The 24,502-nt window shown below is 38.0% G+C and overlaps 1 protein-coding gene across 3 annotated transcripts in view; it reads right to left on the bottom strand.

Annotated features, from left to right (window-relative positions):
* Positions 1-24,265, bottom strand: part of CORIN (corin, serine peptidase) — a 230,071-nt gene extending 205,806 nt beyond the window's left edge. For 2 of the 3 annotated variants that reach the window (XM_081236189.1, XM_081236192.1), the window contains exon 1: positions 11,713-12,120. In XM_081236189.1, coding sequence (XP_081092315.1) covers positions 11,713-11,755 — 43 coding nt within the window. In that variant the 5' untranslated portion in view covers positions 11,756-12,120. Of the gene's footprint in view, positions 1-11,712; positions 12,121-24,159 lie in introns of those variants that run through there. The other variant, XM_081236190.1, reaches the window with a different exon arrangement.
* Between the last annotated feature and the right edge of the window lie 237 nt (positions 24,266-24,502).

The raw sequence follows: 24,502 nt of genomic DNA, 5'->3' as shown, positions 1-24,502 counted from the left end.
ATACTGATATTAGCCAGAGCCCACGTCTAAATCTCATAACTGTTCTTTAAGCCGAAAGAATATGATTTAGCATACAGAGAGGGCAACCAACTATACTTGAACCTTGGAGTCTAACACTGGTGGCCAGCAGAGCACATAAGGGATGGTGTCCAGGGTCATGACTACAGTAAATTTTGGAGTAGCAAATTCCTAATGAAGTAGTTTAGGCAGTCCTCAGACTCTCCCAGTTACCAAAAAGAAAACAAAAGAAAAAAAAACCCACCCGTTTCCTCTAAAGCATGTGTCCTTAATTATAATCCAAAGACCTCAATGGGCTTATACATAAAATTTTTGCTGTCAATCCCACTCCTGGGCATATATCCAAAAAAGATGAACGCTCTAATTCAAAAAGATATATGCACCCCAATGTTCATAGCAGCATTATTTACAATAGCCAAGATATGGAAGCAACCTAAGTGTCCATTTACAGATGAGTGAATAAAGAAGATGTGGTGTATATATATATATGTGTATATATACATATCTGTAAGTATATATGTATATACATATACATACAATGGAATATTACTCAGACATGAAAAAGAATGAAATAATGTCATTTGCAGCAACATGGATGGACCTAGAGATTATCATACTAAGTGAAGTAAGTCAGACAAAGACAACAGTATATGATATCACTTATATGTGGAATCTAAAAAATAGTACAAATGAACTTATTTACAAAACAGAAACAGACTCACAGACATAGAAAAGAAGCTTATGGTTACCAAAGGAGAAGAGGTGGGGGGGATAAATTGGGAGTATAGGATTAACAGATGCACACTACCATATATAAAATAGATAAACAGCAAGAATTTACTGTATAGCACAAGGAACTATATTCAATATCTTATAATAAATTATAGTGGAAAAGAATTTAAAAATAATATATATATGCATATATATATATAACCAAATCACTTTGCTGTATAACTGAAACTAACACAATACTGTAAATCAACTATACTTCAATTAAAAGAAAATTGCTGTCTATGAAGAAATTGGATGGGAGAAAAATAGCATCTCTATTTCCATTAACCTCCAATTGAAATTTAGCATACTTAAATGCTTATCAATGCATACTTAAATGCTTATCAATGTAGGCAACAATCAGAAAAACTATTTAGAAATCATAGCTATTTTCATATCAACAGAGTTATTACAGACATTTCAAAATATTATGTATGCTCATCCATATTATAAAATTACAGGCATTGACCTAGGCTGATATCATTATTTAATATGTTAATAAATAAATACATGTATTACTATATCATGAATTTATATTTCCAATATTTTGATAACTAGATTTTAATAAAACTGCCTTTCTTTTTGATTCTGTGTAATTTGTTTTAACACTAAAACATTATTCTGAGAAGGCACCTATAAGCTTTACCAGTTTGTCAAAGCAGTACTTGGCACAAAAAAGCTAAGAAGCTCTGCTATAGAGCATCACTGTTTTTCCTGAGGATGTGACACAAACAGCTAGGACTCAGTTACCCTAAAGCAGTATTCCACAAGTTGAAGAATCAATCGTACAGGCTTTTTCACAGGAAGAAATTATGCAGGTATACATAAAATTAAACATAAACCCCTTTATACCTATAGGTCTAACACACAATGAAATTAATATGTATAAATTAAACATAAATGAAACTACAAATCTAATAAGATTTAAATTAATTACATTAATGAATTAATATTAACAGTGTTCTGCTAAGACACCATGAATATGGTGCTAACTCCTGAAGCACAAGTTCTCCTGTATTTAGGAAGCTTATGCTACCGTGTATCCCCGCTGAGTAAGTCTGTTTTTCTCTATTTTAACTGCCACAAAGGTGGCCTTTGTACAACATGCCAGTATATACTTTAGTTCTGCAATTGAGAAGACTATCAAATCTGCCTCTGTTCCTTTCTTGATGGCTAGCAAATGTCTAAGAAATACAGCTTAGCAGCAACTTTATCATAAATAGAAACACAAATACAGGCACCAAAATTTTATCTCAATACTTGTTATAAGATGGTTATCCAGGTTATCAAGAGTAGGTGTACACCACTCTTATTCAACATAGATTTGGAAGTTTTAGCCACAGCAATCAGAGAAGAAAAGGAAATAAAAGGAATCCAAATTGGAAAAGAAGAAGTAAAGCTGTCAGTTTGCAGATGACATGATACTATACATAGAGAATCCTAAAGATGCTACCAGAAAACTACTAGAGCTAATCAATGAATTTAGTAAAGTAGCAGGATACAAAATTAATGAACAGATATCTCTGGCATTCCTATACACTAATGATGAAAAATCTGAAAGTGAAATCAAGAAAACACTCCCATTTACCACTGTAACAAAAAGAATAAAATATCTAGGAATAAACCTACCTAAGGAGACAAAAGACCTGTGTGCAGAAAATTATAAGACACCAATGAAAGAAATTAAAGATGATACAAATAGATGGAGAGATATACCATGTTCTTGGATTGGAAGAATCAACATTGTGAAAATGACTCTACCACCCAAAGCAATCTAAAGATTCAATGCAATCCCTATCAAACTACCACTGGCATTTTTCACAGAACTAGAACAAAAAATTTCACAATTTGTATGGAAACACAAAAGACCCCGAATAGCCAAAGCAATCTTGAGAACGAGAAACGGAGCTGGAGGAATCAGGCTCCCTGACTTCAGACTATACTACAAAGCTACAGTAATCAAGACAGTATGGTACTGGCACAAAAACAGAAAGATAGATCAATGGAACAGGATAGAAAGCCCAGAGATAAACCCACGCACATATGGCCACCTTATCTTTGATAAAGGAGGCAGGAATGTACAGTGGAGAAAGGACAGTCTCTTCAATAAGTGGTGCTGGGAAAACTGGATAGGGACATGTAAAAGTATGAGATTAGATCACTCCCTAACACCATACACAAAAACAAGCTCAAAATGGATTAAAGACCTAAATGTAAGGCCAGAAACTATCAAACTCTTAGAGGAAAACATAGGCAGAACACTCTATGACATAAATCACAGCAAGGTCCTTTTTGACCCACCTCCTAGAGTAATGGAAATAAAAACAAAAATAAACAAATGGGACCCAATGAAACTTAAAAGCTTTTGCACAGCAAAGAAAACCATAAACAAGACCAAAAGACAACCCTCAGAATGGGAGAAAATATTTGCAAATGAAGCAACTGACAAAGGATTAATCTCCAAAATTTATAAGCAGCTCATGCAGCTCAATAGCAAAAAAACAAACAACCCAATCCAAAAATGGGCAGAAGACCTAAATAGACATTTCTCCACAGAAGATATACAGACTGCCAACAAACACATGAAAGAATGCTCAACATCATTAATCATTAGAGAAATGCAAATCAAAACTACAATGAGATATCATCTCACACCAGTCAGAATGGCCATTATCAAAAAATCTATAAACAATAAATGCTGGAGAGGGTGTGGAGAAAAGGGAACACTCTTGCACTGCTGGTGGGAATGTGAATTGGTACAGCCACTATGGAGAACAGTATGCAGGTTCCTTAAAAAACTACAAATAGAACTACCATATGACCCAGCAATCCCAATACTGGGCGTATACCCTGAGAAAACCATAATTCAAAAAGAGTCATGTACCAAAATGTTCATTGCAGCTCTATTTACAATAGCCCAGAGATGGAAACAACCTAAGTGTCCATCATCAGATGAATGGATAAAGAAGATGTGGCACATATATACAATGGAATATTATTCAGCCATAAGAAGGAACAAAATTGAGCTATTTGTAATGAGGTGGATAGACCTAGAGTCTGTCATACAGAGTGAAGTAAGTCAGAAAGAGAAAGACAAATACCGTATGCTAACACATATATATGGAATTTAAGAAAAAAAATGTCGTGAAGAACTTAGGGGTAAAACAGGAATAAAGACACAGACCTACTTTAGAATGGACTTGAGGATATGGGGAGGGGGAAGGGTAAGCTGTGAAAAAGCGAGAGAGAGGCATGGACATATATACACTACCAAACGTAAAATAGATAGCTAGTGGGAAGCAGCTGCATAGCACAGGGAGATCAGCTCAGTGCTTTGTGACTGCCTGGAGGGGTGGGAGGGAGGGAGACGCAACAGTGAAGGGTTATGGGAACAGATGTATATGTATAACTGATTCACTTTGTTATAAAGCAGAAACTAACACACCATTGTGAAGCAATTATACTCCAATAAAGTTGTAAAAAAAAAGAGTAGTACATTATTTTTTATTATCATTGAAATGAAAGCATACATTTAAGAAGTTCTTATAGAGAATTCTTGGGTCCCCCAGAAAAAATCTGAGGTCCCTCAGCCCCCAGGTGAAGAAATACTGTCCAAAAAACAACATAGGAATGATGTTATTCACACATATAAGCACAGATTCCCCCTCCAAACCGCAAAATAATCTGCAGTCAGTGATGTAGAGAGGTGGGTACATGAATCTGAGAACAGCATAACTGACTTAAGAATATAATTAAGACATCCAGGATTCCACTCCAGACAGGATTAGAAAATGTCAGGGAAAAAGGAAAAGGGACTTTATCTGATTTCAGATGTCTAATTAGAGCCCCTCTCCCCATATTCCATCCTTGGATAGTTTCCTGATGAATAGTAACCCAAGTAAAACTTCAGGCCTTGCTCTGATCCTCTTAGCTTCGTATTCTTGCAGAACTCACTTACAAACTAAAAGAAATACTGTGTTAAAAGCAGAAAACTAGGAATAAAGAATAAGCTTAAGGTTTCTGATTGGTGTACAAGCTTTCTACATGCAGCAAACCTGGAGTATGTGTTCGGGGCATTTTGGTACAGAGTTATCAGTGCTAATAAATCACTGATATTTAGACAGTTTCACTGTCAATCCAAGTCATTTTATCTTCAGAGACTGTATAGTTCATTGAGGAAAAAAATTAAATATAAGGTGAAGAATTGTTAGAAGAATGGTTGAAATAAATTATGGTATAATGAGAGTATGGAATGCTATTCAATCACTGTAATAATGAATTAGAGCTAAATCATTGTCTTAGAGATATTTACATGAAGTATTCTTGAGTGAGAAAAACATTATGTAGAAAACTGTATACAATAAATGTGATCTCATTTTTTGAAAAACAAAAATGACAAAAACACCTCTATGTGTATGTCATTCTGTATAAAAGTTTGTGTATATATGTTTATATATGATTTATGAGCATGGAGAAAACTATAAAATCATACACACCAGGTTGTTAAGATGGGTTAACTGTGGTCAGAAATAAGGTAATATGATGCAAAAGGAAGAAGAATTGAAGTGATTTATGCAAAAAAAGGGGATAAAGTCTTCCATTTTAAAATAATATATATAATATGATCATATTTATTCATTACAGAAAGAAGAAAAACCAATTCCCAATGTTGGAGGAAATGAAAAAGAAGCAGTAGAGTAGATAAGGAAGGTAAAACTGATTGAGGGGTAGGAAATACTTCCAAAATGGCACAGTAAGACCCTCCAAAAATCTGCTCCTCCATAGAAACAGTAAAAACACTGGGAAAAAAATATCAAAATCAGATTTTTCAGAACTTTGGAATTTAACCAAAGGCTTGCAGCAGAGGAACATTTGTTCAAGAAAAATGGCTGAATCACAGTGAGAACTATGAGCTTTGTAACGTTTTTTGTTTTCGTTTTTTTTTTTTTTTTTTTTGGCTACGTTGGGTCTTCGTTGCTGTGCGCGGGCCTTCTCTAGTTGTGGTGAGCGGGGGCTACTCTTCGTTGCAGTGCACGGGCTTCTCATTGCTGTGGCTTCTCTTGTTGCAGAGCACAGACTCTAGGCACGTGGGCTTCAGTAGCTGTGGCACGCGGGCTCAGCAGCTGTGGCTCACGGGCTCTAGAGCGAAGGCTCAGTAGTTGTGGCGCATGGGGCTTAGCTGCTCCACAGCATGTGGGATCTTCCTGGACCAGGGATAGAACCCGTGTCCCCTGCATTGGCAGGCAGATTCTTAACCACTGTGCCACCAGGTAAGTCCCACTTTGTAACATTTTAACTTGCCATATTCCCATCACCCTCTCCTCAGTTCTACAGGAGCCTTGAAAACCAATGAGCTTGCAGCCATGGCATCTATAAAAACCAGCAACCTAGGGGGAAGAATGGGTCTGAAGCTCCCCAAAAAGCCATCCCCAGAGAATTATCACCATTCAACTTGTCTAGAAGCTCCCCAGAAAGGATCCATTCTCAGTACTTGTCTTTACTTGATCTGACTCAGAGCTTTCTCTTTGCAAAAAGTTCTATCCCCAGGGTACATGTTGAAAACAATCTGTGGCAATTGTTTAACATCACAGTTACCTGAGGCAAGGATACCTGTTGTAAATAAGAGGCTGACCAAAACACTTAAAAGGAAAAACTAGGGAATGAGATGTCTGAAGAGGCCTTTGAAAAGCTCTGACATATTCCCTGGGATACTAGAAGGCCAGGGCTGTGCCTATATCCAAGAAAAATATGAAAAGCCAGTCACAAAAGCCACACATTTATTGTGGCTTTTTATATGAAAATGTTCATATGAACATTTTATATGAAATGTTCAGAATGGGCAAATCTATAGAGACTGAAAGTAGATTAGTTTTGGACACAGGCTGAGGGAGAGGGGAAATGAGGAACAATGGATACAGCATTTCTTTTTGCAGTGATGAAAATGTTCTAATATTAGATAGTGGTGATAGTTGCACAACTCTGTGAATACATTTTAAAAATACTGAATTATATGTATTAAAGGTCAAATTTAATGGTATGTGGATTATACCTCAAAAAGCTTTCTGTAAGTGAATGAGAGGTATGATGTGTTTTCATCTGATATAGAAGATTTAGGAGCTGGTCATCAAAGAGCACAATGAGAGAACAAAACACTTTACGCTTTCAGCACATTAGCCCACTCTCACGTCACTTTAATTCCTGATTAGAGTTTCTAGGCTATTTTATTTAGTGCCATAATATTTTTAACCCAAAAGCTCTTGGTTGGTCAAAGAGTTTTTCCCTCTCCTTAAAATTCAATTTATGCTTAAATATTTATAAAATATATAAGAAGAAAAGATGAAAATAAAAATCTAAACACAGAATGCAACCTAGGAAAATCCCTTGCTGAAATACAGCATGAAAGCTAACTATGGGCCTTTTTCCTTTCCATATTACAACTGGTTTTCAAAATGTAACTAATGATGGCTTCCCTGGTGGCGCAGTGGTTGAGAGTCCACCTGCCAATGCAGGGGACGTGGGTTCATGCCCCGGTCCGGGAAGATCCCACATGCCGCAGGGCGGCTGGGACCGTGAGCCATGGCCACTGAGCCTGCGTGTCCGGAGCCTGTGCTCCGCAACGGCAGGGGCCACAACAGTGAGGCCCGCATACCGCAAAAAAAAAAAAAAAAAAAAAAAATGTAACTAATGAAACTCCAGATGTAACAGATGTCACATAAAGCCTATTTCACATTTACAAAGTTCTGCCACACAGTGTAACCTAGCAAGCATCTGGCTAAAACTTTACAAACTGCAGTATTCTATGCTTTGGCATAATATTGATGACCCCCAAAAGGAAATGTCTTAAGGAAAGGCTATTTCCTGGTACTTTTTTCCAGGAGTTCTCCCCTTGGTTTTCTACCCAGGATATTGAGAAGGACAGAATGTCTCGCCACTGTATTTTTGGACTAGAGTGGACTCAAAAAGCTTTTACATGTGCCAGAAATTTAGAATGACGCTTTAATTAGAGAATTATAATTTTTTTAAAAAAGGAATAAAAGTAAATTCTCTGCTAGGTGTTAGTAGAGAAACAAGGCATTAAATTATACTTTAAGTAAAATTGGTTAAATAAATATCAAGTGAGAAGGGTGATTTGGCATCACCAATAAAAAGGTCAGATATTAAATTTTTGAAATGACTGTAGTTCATTTATTTATTCATTCAACAAATATTTTGTTGAACACTGTCTATAAAGCAGTAAACAAAATACATTACTCTCCTGGAGCTTAAAATTTGCTCAGAAATGCTGCTGCTACTGAAAAGAAAGCAATGAAATTAAATAAGGAAGCATGAAATACTTGAAAGAACGCTGGTCTAGGAGTCCCAAGACGTGAATCCCAATTCCATGGCTACCAATTAGTAAATAAGTGACACTGGATACATCAACTTAATTTCCCTAAGCCTCAATTTCATACCTTGAAAAATGGTGTGTATACCTGTCCTGCATACCTTGTCAGCTAATTATAAGGGCCACAGAGAGATGAACAACAAGGTCTTACTGTGTAGCACAGGGAACTATATTCAATATCCTGTGATAAACCATAATGGAAAAGAATATGAAAAAGAATATATATATATATATATAACTGAATCACTTTGCTGTACAGAAGAAATTAACACTACATTGTAAATCAACTATACCTCAATAAAATTTAAAAAAATAATAATAAGGACCACAAAGAAAATATTCAAACTTGCCCTGAAAACTATCAAAAGCTCTATACTCACAGACTAGCAGTATTACTGAAATGTATGAAAAACTATCAAATTCCTTACAATAAATAATTTTAGTTATTACAGACAGTCTATTGAGGGTCTATGTGGTGAGACAGTAAAGCTCAAGGCTAACTGTCAAGTACATTAACAAGACAGAATGACACATTTTCAAAGGTTTTGACCTTTCTACATTTAATCATTCTAATTTCATCTGGGTTTCCTTTACATGTCAAATTACGTTCATATTCTCAGGCAATGTTCCACCCATAGGAAGAGAAAATGAGTCAAACAGACTCCCATCAAACTTCCAAACTGAGCAACAAGGACCATATGTTTCTTTACTCTTCAGGGTATGTGTTTGTCACCTCTATTTGAATCTTAACAAATGACAGAACTTTCAAAATAGAGACAAATCCACCTTGTAAAAGAAAATAACAATTGCTGTAATTGCAACCACATTAACTGGACTGAGTTTTTGCTTAAATTACTTCTGCCCTTTTGTTGAAAAACACTGCCCTAAGAATAATGAAGTGCTTGTAATAAAGCAGAAACTAACACCCCAATGTAAAGCAATTATACTCCAATAAAGATGTTAAAAAAAAAAAGAAGAATGAAGTGCTTAAGACATGACCGAAATATTAAAAACTTCAAAATTAAACTCATGAGGAAAACAAATTTTACTTAGCATAATTTGGGTTTGTAGTATTACCGTCAGGTAATGAATATGAATCTGTATAAATCACTGGTGAACTCTTAAGCATAAGAAACAGTTAATATCTATTGGTGCTCCGTGAAACAACGGAAGCCAAACATTCTGACTCTTTGGGGCTAGAGAGAGAGAATAATCCTGCATTTCTTCAGATACTGGCAAACATACTATGATAGTTTAAGAGTCAGCTTAATCCTTCCCTTCCTGGCTCAGAATGAAAATAAATATTCTGTCCTAGACCTAAACTGTGATTTCCCTTTGGAGGTTTTCAGGAAGGAGGGAGCAACAAACAAGAAAGTGATCAGGGATGAATGGGTTTTGTGTAATTTTCAGTCACATAACCTTGTTTTATGAAGTAGAAAGTAAGACTCAAGACAACTGCAGAGAAAGCTCTTAACAGTGAGTGTGCTCTGATTATGATTTATCAGCACTGACTAGGTAATTTTCCACACTAATCCACTCCCACTAGCATTCTGAAAGGTTAGTAACTTTACTAAAAAAAATTGGAGGTGTATTGAGGGACAGAGTCACATTCTGGAGCATATCATCTGTTGCCATCTAATTGGACCCACCTCCACACTTTCTGTCTTCTCTCTCTCTCTGCAAGCTCTTTTTCTGGAATAACTGACAAATACCTCCATTTGTCCTCAAATAGAAGTTTTGGCCATGCCATTTTCCTCAAGGTGTGATTATCTGTCAGTCACCAACAAGTAAAATAAATTGCATAGCCAATAAAACCAGGAAATGAGAAAGAACACATAGACACCTCGAAAGCAAATGAAGGGATATAGCTCCTGTCAAATCCCTTGGCATTCGATTATAGAACTGCATGCCTGGTCTTCTCACTTCTCACTGTAATCATCTCACTGCAAACATTTTCACCACATAGTTATGACTGTAAGGCAATTTTGCAATGAAAGGTAAACTACCTGGTTGACAGTTTGGTTTCAACGGGTTGAAATGTGTTATCATTTTTTCCAGTTAGAGACATTATTGATGGCTTTATTGAGCTGACAGAAGACTATTTGCTTTGTGTTGGTTTCTTATCTTGAAACACTGCACTGGAGGAGAAAGAGGCTGAGGGCCTCAGAGGCACAGAGTTGAACCTACATTTCCCATAGAACTTTGGAAAGTCTATCAACGGACATGCGGCAGTATGCGAGGAACAAACACCAGTGGAGAAGGCTTTCACAGCGCAATACAGAACTCAGTTACAAATATGCATCCTAGTATTTGGAAACTAATACCTCTCTTAACAAAGGAACAAATTTTAGCAAAAAAGAAAAAGTGCAATGCTGAACGAGGAGACAAATCAACAAGCCAAAAAAAAGTGTATAAAAAATACAATAGGGCTTCCCTGGTGGCGCAGTGGTTGAGAGTCCGCCTGCCGATGCAGGGGACACGAGTTCGTGCCCCTATCCCGGAGGATCCCACATGCCGCGGAGCAGCTGGGCCCGCGAGCCATGGCCGCGTAGCCTGTGTGTCCGGAGCCTGTGCTCTGCAACGGGAGAGGCCACAGCAGTGAGAGGCCCACGTACAGCAAAAAAAAAAAAAAAAAAAAAAATACAGTAAACAGAAGACTTGGAAGACAAAGGTACAACTCACAAAATAAAATCAGTTATTTGTGCAGTGTCACCATGAATCTACACACATTTTAAACATATTTTAAAATTTTGTATTTAGCAATGTCTTTTTTTTTTTTTTTTTTTGTGGTATGTGGGCCTCTCACTGTTGTGGCCTCTCCCGTTGTGGAGCACAGGCTCTGGACGCGCAGGCTCAGTGGCCATGGCTCACGGGCCCAGCCGCTCCACGGCATGTGGGATCTTCCCAGACCGGGGCACGAACCCATGTCCCCTGCATCGGCAGGCAGACTCTTAACCACTGCACCACCAGGGAAGCCCCATTATGTCTTTTTAAATGTCCCTCTTTCATTTTTCATTTTTTATCTTTCACGATAAAACTGCCTTACAACCAATTAATTATGAGGCAGAAATGCTTACAGCAAAGATGTCTAAGGCAAAGATGCTTACAGTGAAATTACCTCGAAAAACCATGGAATTAGGATACCTGCCACAAGGCACCAATAACAAAATAAGTAACTTAGTTTACTTATTAATTTAACCATCTCAAAATAAGTAACGTAAAACTTAAAAAACAGAACCACCGTAAAATCAACACCGTCATACTGGGGCAAGCGGCACAAATTTTTATGTATCAGAAACACTGAATGGCATTGGTACCTTTTTATTTCTTACTCCAGTCCCTATCTGGATGGCTGAGCTGAGGGCATTTCATGTTTAGGAACAGGGCACTTGGCTATGCTTGCTAGATAAGGGAGCAGAGCTTTTCCTGTGTGACCAGTAAGTGATTGTGATTAAGAGCATCAGTTGCCACACTTAAAAATCTACCTGTGGGTTCCACAGACATTAAAGGGCACAGCTATTTACCACCTTCAGACTTACTTGTGCTCCTCTGATTTTGGTCCCCTGGGAGAGAAGCATCCATAGTCCAGGCTGGAATGTGTTGGGTGGGATTGGCAGTAGATGTCCCGGTGCTCTCGTTATGAGTTGTACTTGGAAGAATAACATCATACACATGGACTTCACCATCAGTGACCAAAGGTTCACTCCCGTTTGATTTAAAATAGGCTTTTTTTAATGTTCCTGAAAGACCAAAAACAGGTATTTTAAAACATTACTAGAAGTATTTATTTTACTTTATTTTATTTTAATTTTTTAAAAATATTTATTTATTTATTTATTTATTTTTGGCTGCGTTGGGTCTTCGTTTCTGTGCGAGGGCTTTCTCTAATTGCGGCAAGCGGGGGCCACTCTTCATCGCGGTGCGTGGGCCTCTCACTATAGCAGCCTCTCTTGTTGCGGAGCACAGGCTCCAGACGCGCAGGCTCAGTAGTTGTGGCTTGCGGGCTCTAGAGCGCAGGCTCAGTACTTGTTGCTCACGGGCCCAGCTGCTCCATGGCATGTGGGATCTTATCTTCCCAGACCAGGGCTCGAACCCGTGTCCCCTGCATTGGCAGGCGGATTCTCAACCACTGCACCACCAGGGAAGCCCCTTATTTTATTTTTATTTATTATTTTTGGCTGCACTGCATGGCTTGCAGGATCTTAGTTCCCCAACCAGGGATCAAACCCATGCCCCCTGCAGTAAGGGTGCAGAGTCCTAACCACTGGACTGCCAGAGAATTGTCTAGAAATATTTATTTTAAAAAATGTATTAGGGAAACTCTAGAGCTGCTTCCCCAAACGCAAAGAGAAAATGATGGCCAGCAAGAACACCCACTTCTCGAGACAATCAGTAGTTTCTCTTCTGTCGTAGATCACATAACCCTGTGAGGTGGCTATTGCTTATCAAGAGCTAAAGGTTTAGAAATTGAGTCTCCCATCCAGGTTTCCTAGTGCCCAAAGAATTTAGGGCAATTCTACCTCACCTGGGACTCACCACAAATAAAATGTGGCAAATCTTACAGTGTTTCCTTCCTGCTTTCTCAGTGTCTCAATTTCACACATCATTTTAGGCTCCTCAGTACCCAGGACACAAGCTCTCCCTATCTTTCTACCTGCCACAAAGGACAACAGTGCCAGCTTACCTGTGGCCTTCTGTTTCTCCACATTTGGCACTAAATTTCAATGAACTACACACAACAGATAATAAAAATAATAGGGCTCAAATATTTCCCAAGACTCGTAGAAACCCCCCCAAAAAAAGTAAAACTCCAATTCCAGCAAAACTAAAAGAAGAAACTATATTATCTTCATCTTCGACCAGAAGCTATAAATTTGATTATAAGAAATAGGCATTAAACTAAGATTATCAACTGGTCACTTTCTCAAGGTATTTATTCATGGACAAAATAAAGAGTCCAACCTACGATTATTGGGAATCCCCTAGCTTTAGCTTTAGGCAGAAAATCTGAAAACTTTGAAAGAGATCATGTATTTTTAACTCAGTCAAAATAGACAACAGAGTGTTTCCAGAATATAGCACTCTGGTTGAGTATGCCACTAAAATAAATGAATGTGATATTGATCCATCATAGAAATACCCAAGGGAGATTTTTTTTTCCTAAAAGCATTTACAGTGAATCCTCTACTTGGCTCTCACTTTTCCGAACAGCCCATGGACCATTAAAAAAAAAAAGAAATATAAATAAAATGTTTAATATCAGTCTACAGAAAAAATTTCTCTACATGTGCTTGACACTTGGAAAACGTTAACTACAAATCAAAATAGAAAAGCAGCTGTTTTCTAGCTAACTAAGGTCAACAGGATTCTAAGTAAAACGGTGGAGTGTAAAAGCTAAATCATGACCATGTGGTGCAGGTAACACACTCCCCAAACTGTGTGATTATGAATAAATATTAAATGCAGTAGGTGAAATAAAAGACTTCATTTAATTGTTTATGATTTTCAAAATGATTTAGAATTCATCCTAGATCAAAATAAATGTATGCGATAGATTTGTTCGCTATATAATGTGTATTTTATTCATACAGAAAAATTTACTAATTAGATATAATTTTATTTTTCACTTATTATTTGCTCTCTTCTTTGCTAATTTTGGCATAGAGATTTTGCACACAACGTGTTATTTCCACTAACATGGCTATAATGAATGTATAAGACCCATAAAGTCAATTTACTTATCACACTGACCCTATAAGTCAGCATCCAGCCCTGTCAACACACTTTGAGCAAATGCCAACTCCTCAGTTATATCCCTGTGTAATTCACTTAAAGGGAGTTCCTTATCGTATGAAATATTTCAACAGTTGTTCTTAACATTTTGTTTGTAATGACTAGCCTTATTAATAATCTTTCCTTTAACTTTTTCACCTAACCATAGTGGTGAAAGTGCTAATAATATCTGTTTACTCTAAAATATTCTTTAAACACCAACTTTTTCAGGAAACACTGCCTTGGAAAACAACTTCCTTAAAAAAAAAAAAAAAAGCAGTTTCCTTGCTCTTAAACTCTCCATATCAAAGCAAGTTGGCAGAATAGAAAGATAACACATGATATACGGTAGTTGGTGCAGCTAATGTCCCTGAACTATATTTTCGAGAGAAAGACAAAGACAACAAGCCTAATGGACCTGTCTTTAAAAGCCTAAACTGACTAGACCATTTGTTTTCAAGCATCTCTGGAAACTAACCAACTCTCAACTCACAGTTGGTCCTCTATTATGCATTTTTTAAAAGCACAGAAAATAGAATTCAGTAAGACTAAATACTGTCAAGCTACATCACAATGAGCTACAAAAATGCTGAGAGTTATCAGCCCAAAGTAGAGTGTTCATTCTTTCAGTGTTGCCCCATCCTTTTCCACATTTCTATTTTAAGTGCTGTGGTTAAAAGTACAGATTCTACAGCCTGACCACCTGGGTTTAAATCCCATCATTACTTACTAGCCCTGAAACTTTGGACAAACTCTCAACTGCCATAAAATAAGGAAAATCAAAGTACCTCCCCTTATTGGGCTGGCCATTAGGATCAAATTAGTCAATACATACATAAACACTTGGAACAGTTCCTGGCATACAGTAAGTTCTCAATAACTGTTAGTCATTACTACACAGTAATAGTAATGAAAGTAAAATTGTCTTCCTTAGGGCTACTAAGGTACTTTTATATTTTTATTTTTGGCTGCACTGGGTCTTCATTGCTGCGCATGGGCTTTCTCTAGTTGCGGTGAGGGGGGGCTACTCTTTGTTTCAATGCGTGGGCTTTTCACTGCAGGGGCTTCTTGTGTTGCAGAGCACGGGCTCTAGGGGCGCGGCCTTCAATAGCTGCGGCACGCGGGCTCTAGAGCGCAGGCTCAGTAGTTGTGGTACACAGGCTTATCTGTTCCGCAGCATGCGGGATCTTCCCGGATAAGAGCTCGAACCCGTATCCTCTGCATTGGCAGGCGGATTCTTAACCACTGCGCCTCCAGGGAAGTCCTAAGGTACTTTTAAATAAATGCCAATTTCCTTTTACTCTAAGTGCATCCCAGCATAATAAAATGGCTAAGGTAATTTTCAAAAGTGAATCACTTAACCCACTTTTGGAGTAAAATAACTGTGACTCTTTCATGCTAAGTTATTAATAGAAGGCCACATTACATCAAGGCTGTATGGCTCAAAAGTGTTTCAGCTATAACACAGCTCTATTTAACAATGTTTAAGAAACAGTCTGCATTTCCAACAATGATAGTCAAGTATTACTGATCATTTACAATGAGTGGATTGAGCACTGTGGCAGACAAAATAATGCTCCCCCAAGAGATGTCCACATCCCGAGTCCCAGAACCTGTGAATAGGTTACTTTACATACCTTACATGACAAAAGGGATGTTGCGGATGTAAGTCAGGGAATCTGAGATGGGAAAATTATCCTGGATTATTCAGGTGAGCCCACGGTAGTCATGGAATCCTTGTAAGCAGAAGAGGGAGGTGAGAGAGTGTGTGTCAGAGCTATGCAGTGTGAGAAAGACTCAATGGGCCATTGCTCATTTTGAAGATGGCAAGGGGCCACAAGCCAAGGAATGCAGGAAGCCTCTAGAAGCTGGAAATGGCAGAAAACAGATTGGCCCCTAGAGCCTCCAGAAAGAATACAGTACTACCGACACCTTAATTTTAGCCCAGTGAGACCAGTTTTGGACTTCTGACCTCCATAACTCTAAGGTACTATATTTGTGTTATTTTAAGCTACCAAGTTGTTATAGCAGCAATAGGAAACTAACACAGGCACCTTACTAAGTATCCTCACTATGGTTATTTATTGAGTTAGCCTTCCAACAATCCCATGAAACAGATGCTATAATTAACTCTTCTTTATGAAGTTTAAGAGGAAAGGAAACCAAAGCTTACAAGAGTTACTTAACTTTACCCAAGAATTGAGTTGGGACATGACACATACCCATACACACACACCCACACACCCTTCTCATTTTGGACAAGGTATACAAGTTAAAAAAAATCAACCATCATCTGCATGTTAAAAAAATTTATTTTCCTATGATATGAGTTTGAAATTAATTCCTTATCTTTATATCTCTAGCCATGTGGTAACACATTTACTTTTCATTTTCTATGTGCCAGGAACTATGTATTTACTCTCTGCTGAAAGTAAATTACAAAATTTGGTAAGAGTTTCTTATCATTGAGATGTTTATAGATTAGTTGGGGGAGACAGGCATGTAGCCTAAAACTACAGACCATGATACAAATGCTTTGAGAATGATATGCATAGGACAATCCGGTGACAACAATTAGAGAAGAAGTTGTCATTCCGTTTGAGAAAGTCAGGAAAGGTTTCTTAGGGAAGAAGATCCTCCATGTGAATCTTAAAAGACGATTAGGGATTTTCTAGGTTTGAGCCAAGCATTTGTGGGGAAGAGAGAGTTGTAGTAATAGGGAATGGAGAACTTTCTAGATAGAGCAAAGGGGAAAATATGCAAAAGCTGACTAGCAGGTAATTAAACATGGCTGGCACACAGGGGACTGGAAAGAGAAAAGGCTTGAAAGGAAGTAGAAGCCAGACTGGGAAGGGTATTCCTGTCATAGGTTTGGAATTGATCTTGTTGTGATAGAGAAATTTTGCAGAGTCTTAAATGGGGTAGAACGTTATAATGATCACTCTGGCAACAGGGTGATGCTTGAAAGGGGCTAAGTCTAGCAGACAGTTAGAAGGCTATTGCAAGAGTCCAAGTGAGAAAAGAAGGACTGAGTCAAGGCAAAAGCAGTGAGGACAAAGGGAACATTTGGGAGAGAGCTTTCAGAGGCAAAATTGTAAGAACGTAATGGAAAGAGTCAGAGGTCCCTTCAAGGTTTCCGGTTTGAATTACTGGGTAAATGAAGATATTTACCAAGATGGGGTGGTTGCGTTAGTGTTATTCATCAAATATTTTCAATTCTCTCCCATTCTACTAGGGCACATGCTGGGGTTACATTCTTTGGCCTCATTCTGTCTCTTGATATCTTTGATGTCGGTCAAAGGGTACGAACTTCCACTTATAAGATGAGTAAGTTCTGGGGATCTAATGTACGGCATTGTGATTATAATTAGTGATGCTGCATTATATACCTTTTTAAAAGTATAAAAAAAAGTATAGAAGTTACTCCAGGGCTCTCTTTCTTTCTTTCTGGCACAATAACCACAAAGGTTCAAGATGATGGCTGGTCCATTAATTTAGTCCTTTAATGACCTGAATGAGCATAGCCCCCCTGCCATCTTGCAGAGCACGTGTTGCAAGTGAGAAACTGACCTTCGTTGTTGTTAAGCCACTAATATATTAGAATTATTTGTGTTACACAGCATAGCATAGCCTGCCCTGACTGATACAATAGATAATAGAGAATGAAAAATAAAAGTTGTAGAAGCTTCCTTTTGTTACTATAATTATTATAAATACATTGAGTATAAAATGCTATGAAACATTCAAGGGGAAAAATGTCTAAATCCGGGGCAATCTAAACACTTCCTCCAGAAGGCCTTGCCAGACTTCCCCACAAATGTGCATCTTCTTTGTGTTCCCAGAGCACACTCTGCATATACCACATACACACTCAAGTGAAATTGTCTGTTTTCTTGTCTGCCTTCTCTAAGGTAGGAAGGTATATTATGCATGCCTGCATCTCAAGCATCCAGCAGAATGCTTGGCACCAGTGAAGGTCTCAATAAATACTTGTTGAATGCATGAATGATGAAGGAAGTCATGGGAGAAGATGATATTGTCTAGAGACGTATGGGTGCAAAGTGAGAAGAGAGCTTAGGACAGACACCCCAAAATTTACTGGATAGGTAGAGCAAGATGAGCTTAAGGAGACAGAGAAAGAGCCGCCAGAAATAGAAGGAAAATGAGACATGATAATATCCAGGCAAAGCAGAAGAGCATTTTGAGAAGAAGGGAGTAGTCAAGACTGAGCAAGATCATATCTGGGCGTCACATCTGAATGGAAGAAAGCATTGTTGGCACCAAAAATGAGCACTCTCATTGTGAACAGATGTAAACAAACACAGAGAGAAAGCACAGGCTCTCCATTTCAAACTCTTGTTCAAACACACATCAGTTCCAAATTCTGCACATTCAAAAAAAGGACATTGGGGGCCTCAGAACAGATTTAGTAGTAGGAAAAGAAGAGGAAGAGGAAAAGGTCAGATTGCAGTGGGTTAAGGACTGGATGAAGCATAGAAATCACCTGGGGATCTCATTAGAAGGCAATTTTGGCAGGTCTGGAGTGGGGCCCAAGATTCCAGATTCTGCATTTCACACAAATTCCCAAGTGATGCTGATGCTGCATCCACGGACGACACTTTGAATACAAGACTTTAGACTGCCCTTTCCAAAACTTTAGACATAATGCATAACCTCAGGCCTAAGGAATTAACAAAAAAATATTTTCAGGTTTGAGAACTCTATATTTTTGCATCTGCTCAGAGACCAGCATTATAAAAGGAATTTGGAGAATTAAATAAGGAACGTGGAGTCAGGTCATAAAAGAGCATGGAAAATCTTAAGGTTTTGGTGTAAAGAAATCAGGATCTGGGAGGTTTTCCATTTTAAAATGATATTCAAAACACAACACTATAAGTTAGGAAGTTAAGATTCTTATCATTCCAAATTCTTGTAAAAGCCACAAGCTGCTAAGAAATTTGGTAAGAGAAAAACTATATTTAAGTTTAATGATCTCCAGCTCATCTAGCATTTTTGAAGAGGAAAGTCACTTTTATAGAGGAATATTTCTCTTGAGTTCAAGAAAAACAAACTATTTTACCATATTTCCTATACTCCCCACCACTATAATTTCTTTCTTCTTCAATGCATGACAAAAATAAAAAATTAATAGGTCCCACATAGACTTTACATAGAATTAAGAAAACTAGGATGGTAACCTTAGGCCATTCTTAAGCTTATGGCTAAAACAAAATTTATTTTAGATGTGGATGAGTGGACAAGCCTTTGAAACCAAGTCTTCAACAGCTGGGGGAAAAAAAGTTAAGAACATTCTAACGAGATGTGGGGGGACCATACCTTTGATGAAATCAAATTTAGATGAATAATAGTTTGCAAAAATCAGTGCAGACGTCTGGAGCCTGTGCTCCGCAACAAGAGAGGCCGCGATAGTGAGAGGCCCGCACACCGCGATGAAGAGTGGCCCCTGCTCACTGCAACTAGAGAAAGCCCTCACACAGAAACGAAGACCCAATACAGCCAAAAATAAATAAATAAACAAATTTAAATCATATGGGCTTCTAAGAAGACCTCTGCTTTAAAAAAAAAAAAAAAATCAGTGCAGACCATACTCCAAAGCACCACATTTATAAGATGCTTGAAATAACTTTCTATTTTTTCTCCTGCCACATTCTCTACTCACTTCACCCCTTTCTCCAGACAGGTGTCAAAAACACCTTTTAACAGCTCCAACCAGATCAATCACGCCACTCCCCCACTCCAAAATCCTCATGGTGAAGATCATGGTTATAGTGCCACCCCCTCAGGGAAGGCTTCTCAGACCACGTTCAGACCCTGTCAGACCTTGTCTCAAAGAAACTCTCTTCCTGCATACGAGTTACCTCTGTGGTAACTAATCAATTGTGTGGTCATTTTTATGTGTCTCTCCTTCACTGAACTAGGAAGCGCATGAGGATAGGCTGATTCAGGGCTGTGCCCATGTCCCATAGGATACTGCCTCGAATTTAACAGGCATTCAATAAAGGAATAAACAGTATCAAATTATATCTACAATTTTATGTCTGTTCAATGTTGCTCAACATGTCAACATAATTTTACTTTAAGTGTTGCACATATAATGTTTCTATATTATTTATAAATAATTTAAGGCAGATATCAGTCCAAGCTCTGACCAAGTATTCCATAGTACTAGCTGACTCTTGTAGTCCTATGATGGAAGCACAACATGTGATGGAAGAACTAAACTGCTAGTTTAGCTCTTATAAGAGAGGAATGAGTCTCTGAAAGTGGCTCTCAGGCCTGAGCCTAACCTTTGGTTTGGCATCACACTGCAAATCCAACAGTAGGTCAACTTTACTTCTTCCTAGCTACTTTATTAGCAATTAAACTATACTATGGCAATGGCTTGGTTGTAGGGTTATGGGGTTATAAATTATGGGATTACTATGATGATGGGTCATAGTACACAGATTTTAGTTCTTACAGATAGAGTTAAAATGAGATAAGGACACTTCTGGTTAATTTTTGAGTGTAAGAGAACTATTTATTAACAAGTTATCTAATATTAGTAATAATATTCATAAGCAAAAACCAATTTTTTACTCTCATAATGAATGTTGTCACCTATTAAAACACTTTCACAATATGATGTCGTTATATGCAGAATCTAAAAAAAATGATACAAACAAACTTATTTACAAAGCAGAAACAGACTCACAGACTTAGAGAACAAACTTATGGTTACTGGGGGGAAGGGATAGATTGGGAGTTTGGGATTGACATGTACACACTGCTATATTTAAAATGGATAACCAACAGGACTTCCCTGGTGGTCCAGTGGATGAGACTTCGTGTTTCCACTGCAGAGAGTGCAGGTTCGATCCCTGGTCGGGAAACTAAGATCCCACGTGCCACGCAGCATAGCCAAAAAAAAAACAAAAAACAAAAAACAAGATAACCAACAAGGTTCTACTGTATAGCACAGGGAATTCTGCTCAATACTCGTATTAACTTAAATGGAAAAAGAATTTGAAAAAGAATAGAATGTATATGTATAACTGAATCACTTTGCTGTACACCTGAAACTAACACATTATTAACCAACTATACTGCAATATAAAATAAAATTTTTTTTAAATTAAAAAAAACGAAAAATAAATAAAAACACTTTCCCAGGTATTATTTCATTTTACTTCCATAACAATTCTGTGAAATGAATAAGAATTATATTCCGCATCTCACAGAGAAGGTAAAGCATGTAACCAAAAGTCACACATCTAGTAAATGGAAGAGTAAGATGCTAAACCCAGACAGCCTAGCGTTGAGTTATAAATTCTTTCTTCTAGGTCACATGGCCCTTCAGTATTAGACTATAACTGAAGAAATAAAAACCCAGGTATAATATTGTACCTTTCTTACTCTTCATTTTTCCTTTCAATTTCCTTCAAAAACCTGAATCTTCATTTTAGAGTCCAAACTAAACTAAATTAAACTAAACGAAACCTTTGTAGCTCCAGCTTCAGTTTAAGGGGTTGAGGAGAGAAATGATTTGCTATTGCTCTTTTCTACAGCCTGCTGCTGAAATAATTATTCAGAAAGTCCAACTCTCTTATCTTCAGAAATCTCTGCCATCTTGACTTTACACATGCCAGAAGCCCCAAGAGACAAAATTAGAAACGCGTAGTGCATCTGCATTTATTAGCATAAGGTTTTATTATCTTTTCCTAATCAATAAACCTCTCACTATTATCTCTTTGCCTTTTGAAGCTAGAGCTCCTGTTATTTGTACGCAAGTGGCATTCCAGCATCCCTTAGCAACCCTTACAGACCCAGAAATAACTACAAAACTTTGAAAGAGCATGGATTATAAACACAAACCAAACAGAACATTCTTAAAAGCAAGCAGAATCTAACGAGGTTTTTTAAACAAAGGTATAAAGTGATTTTATTGCTCATCAAAACAACAAACATCTCAGTTATAAAACAGGAAATGTTTATTTGGGCAGATATTACTTAATATATCTATATCAAATCATCTGGTGCAGAACCTATGAAAAGAATGCTTTTGAAGACAGTGTTTGGAAAACACCCACCTTCTAAAGGTTACCTACATATGAACCAAAATAGCACTAAGAAATGGTTACAAATTGGTTCACTTCCTAATCTCATATAAGTGATAAAAGAAAATCTACCCCTAGGTATAAGCCCAAGATAAATGAAAACATATGTCCGCACAAAAACTTGAACATGAAGGTTCAGAGCAACATTATTCATAATAGCCAAAAGATGGAAACAACTAAAATGTCCATCAACTGATAAATAGATTTTTTTAATGTGGTAAATCCATAAATGGAGTATTATTTCACCATAAGGAATGAAGTACTGATAGATACTAAAACATGGATGAACCCTGAAAATATTATGTGGAGTGAAAGAAGCCAGTCACAAAAACCACATATGGTCATATGAAATGTCCAGAATAGGGGAATCTATAGAGACACAAAGTACATTAGTGGTTGCTTAGGCCTGCGGCACAGGGGAGATAGAAAGATGGGAGGGTGACAGATAGCTAGAAGGGAATAGAGTTTCTTCTTGAGGTAATGAAAATGTTCCAAAATTGACTGTGGTGATGGTTGAACTTACCTGTGAATATATTAAAAATTATCGAATTACACATTTTAAATGGGTGAATTGTATAGTGTGTAAATTAAATTTCAATAAAGTGATTAAAATGTTTACATTTAATATATAAACAAACAAACCCAATTAAAGCACTGTTTTAATAGCACCCTGCCTCTGCTCAGAGGCCTCTAAGCTCTGAAGCACTTAAAAATGGGTTTCAAACTTATATTAGCATTCCACCCTGAGATTGAAAGGAAATATTCTTCACAGTGTGTGAGCCATTCCATTCCACACAGTGTTCTGAGAATGAGACTGTTAAAAATGACAGGGGTATGACTGAGGGAGCTTCTACCAGACAGACCCTCCCAGACATAACAACTATAAACTCGGGACAAAACATAAAAAAGCAATGACCCGACAGTACTGGAAAGGAAACAAAAGCAGGCCAAGCCTGGAGGGGAGGGGAGTCCTGGAAGAAGAGAGGGGCAGAGGTGAGTTTCAGGGTTTTGTCCTGCCTTTAGCCCGAGAGCAGGCCAGAGCTGGCACCACGTGGGGCAGGGCAATTAAAACCCCAGTAGAAAACCTGCAGACTTCGTGGGCCGAGGCGTCTTCTGTCCTCTTCTTACTTGTCACCCTGTGACCTCTGACCATCTCTCTGCCTTTGGCTTCTGTGAAACCCAGCATTTCCCGGCTCCTTTCCTTCTTCTCCAACAACACTTCCTGTATCTCTTGATGCTTCCTCTTTCCTTGTCTCCAACACCGGCGTCCTCCAGGGCTATGCCCCCAGCTTTTAATCAGTGCCCTTTCTCCTCACAGTTCATCTACTCCCGCTGCTTCCACTGAGACTCCCACATTCATAACTGCACTCAGGCTCCCTTCTCAGCTTCCCTTCTGGATAGTTCCAGCTTCAGACTAGTAACAGTGGGATGGGAGTTAAATTCTAAAGTCAGCACAGAAGCCAGAAATCACACAGACTCACAATTTCCCTGGCAATTCCCTTAGGAAGGTAAGGTGTTGGACTCTTACAGTCCTCCATCTCTTGGCCCAGCTTGCACTGCTGAATTTGCTCACCATAAATGCACTTAAATTATGATTCCACTGTATTTAGTTGTTCCACAAGTATCTCCAACTTAACATGTCCTAACAACTTCCAGCCTGCCCTCCCTCTACCTGCATCCCTCTCCTCCGCCTTTATTCCCTACGTTAACAGGTGGCACCAAAATCAACCTGGTTGCCCAAGCTAGAAATTGGAGAGTCAACCTTGACTTCTCTTTCTCCCTCATGCCAAAATCCAATCTGTCTTGATTTCCGTTGATTTTAGTGCACCAAATGCTTTAATCTAAGCCCTTATCATCTTTTACTTAGACAATCGCCAGTCGCCAAATTGTCTCCCTGCCTTCATTTCTTTATGCCTCCAGTCCCCTATAGTGTATCCAGGTCTTTTGTCTTTTGAAAATGCAAATACAATCAGATTTCTCCCGGCTGGGAAAGATCCTCCAACGGTAAACCACCACCCAGAGCAGTAGAAACAGCTCTTATAAATCATGTTAATTTTAATTTTAACTTCATTTATCTTTAATAATGGCATCACTTACCAACAAAGGAGAGCAGGATCACCAGCAGGACAAGGAGAGCACAGATACATGGAATCAGGACCAGCAATAGGAAACGAAGAATATTTACAGTCGCCAGCTTCTGAGAGCAACCATCACCCATGGTATCATCATCAGCTCCCAAGACCTAAAGTAGGAGAGAAAATGAAACATGGTTTTAATATTACAAAGCAACTCAGTACATGGTATGACATTTTAGAGTACAGCTATCCATTTAGAGAAGCAGCAATCCTAAGAGATTTTCCTCCGTGTATTTTAGGGCATGAAATGAGGTTAGTCACCAAATCACACTAATGAATGAACAAATAACTACAAATCACATTCA

This window comes from Mesoplodon bidens (genome assembly GCF_964165515.1).
Source record: "Mesoplodon bidens genome assembly, chromosome: 1".
Lineage (NCBI taxonomy): Eukaryota > Metazoa > Chordata > Mammalia > Artiodactyla > Ziphiidae > Mesoplodon > Mesoplodon bidens.
The sequence above is the reverse complement of the archived record's forward strand: the minus strand, read 5'-3'. Positions and strand labels throughout refer to the sequence as shown.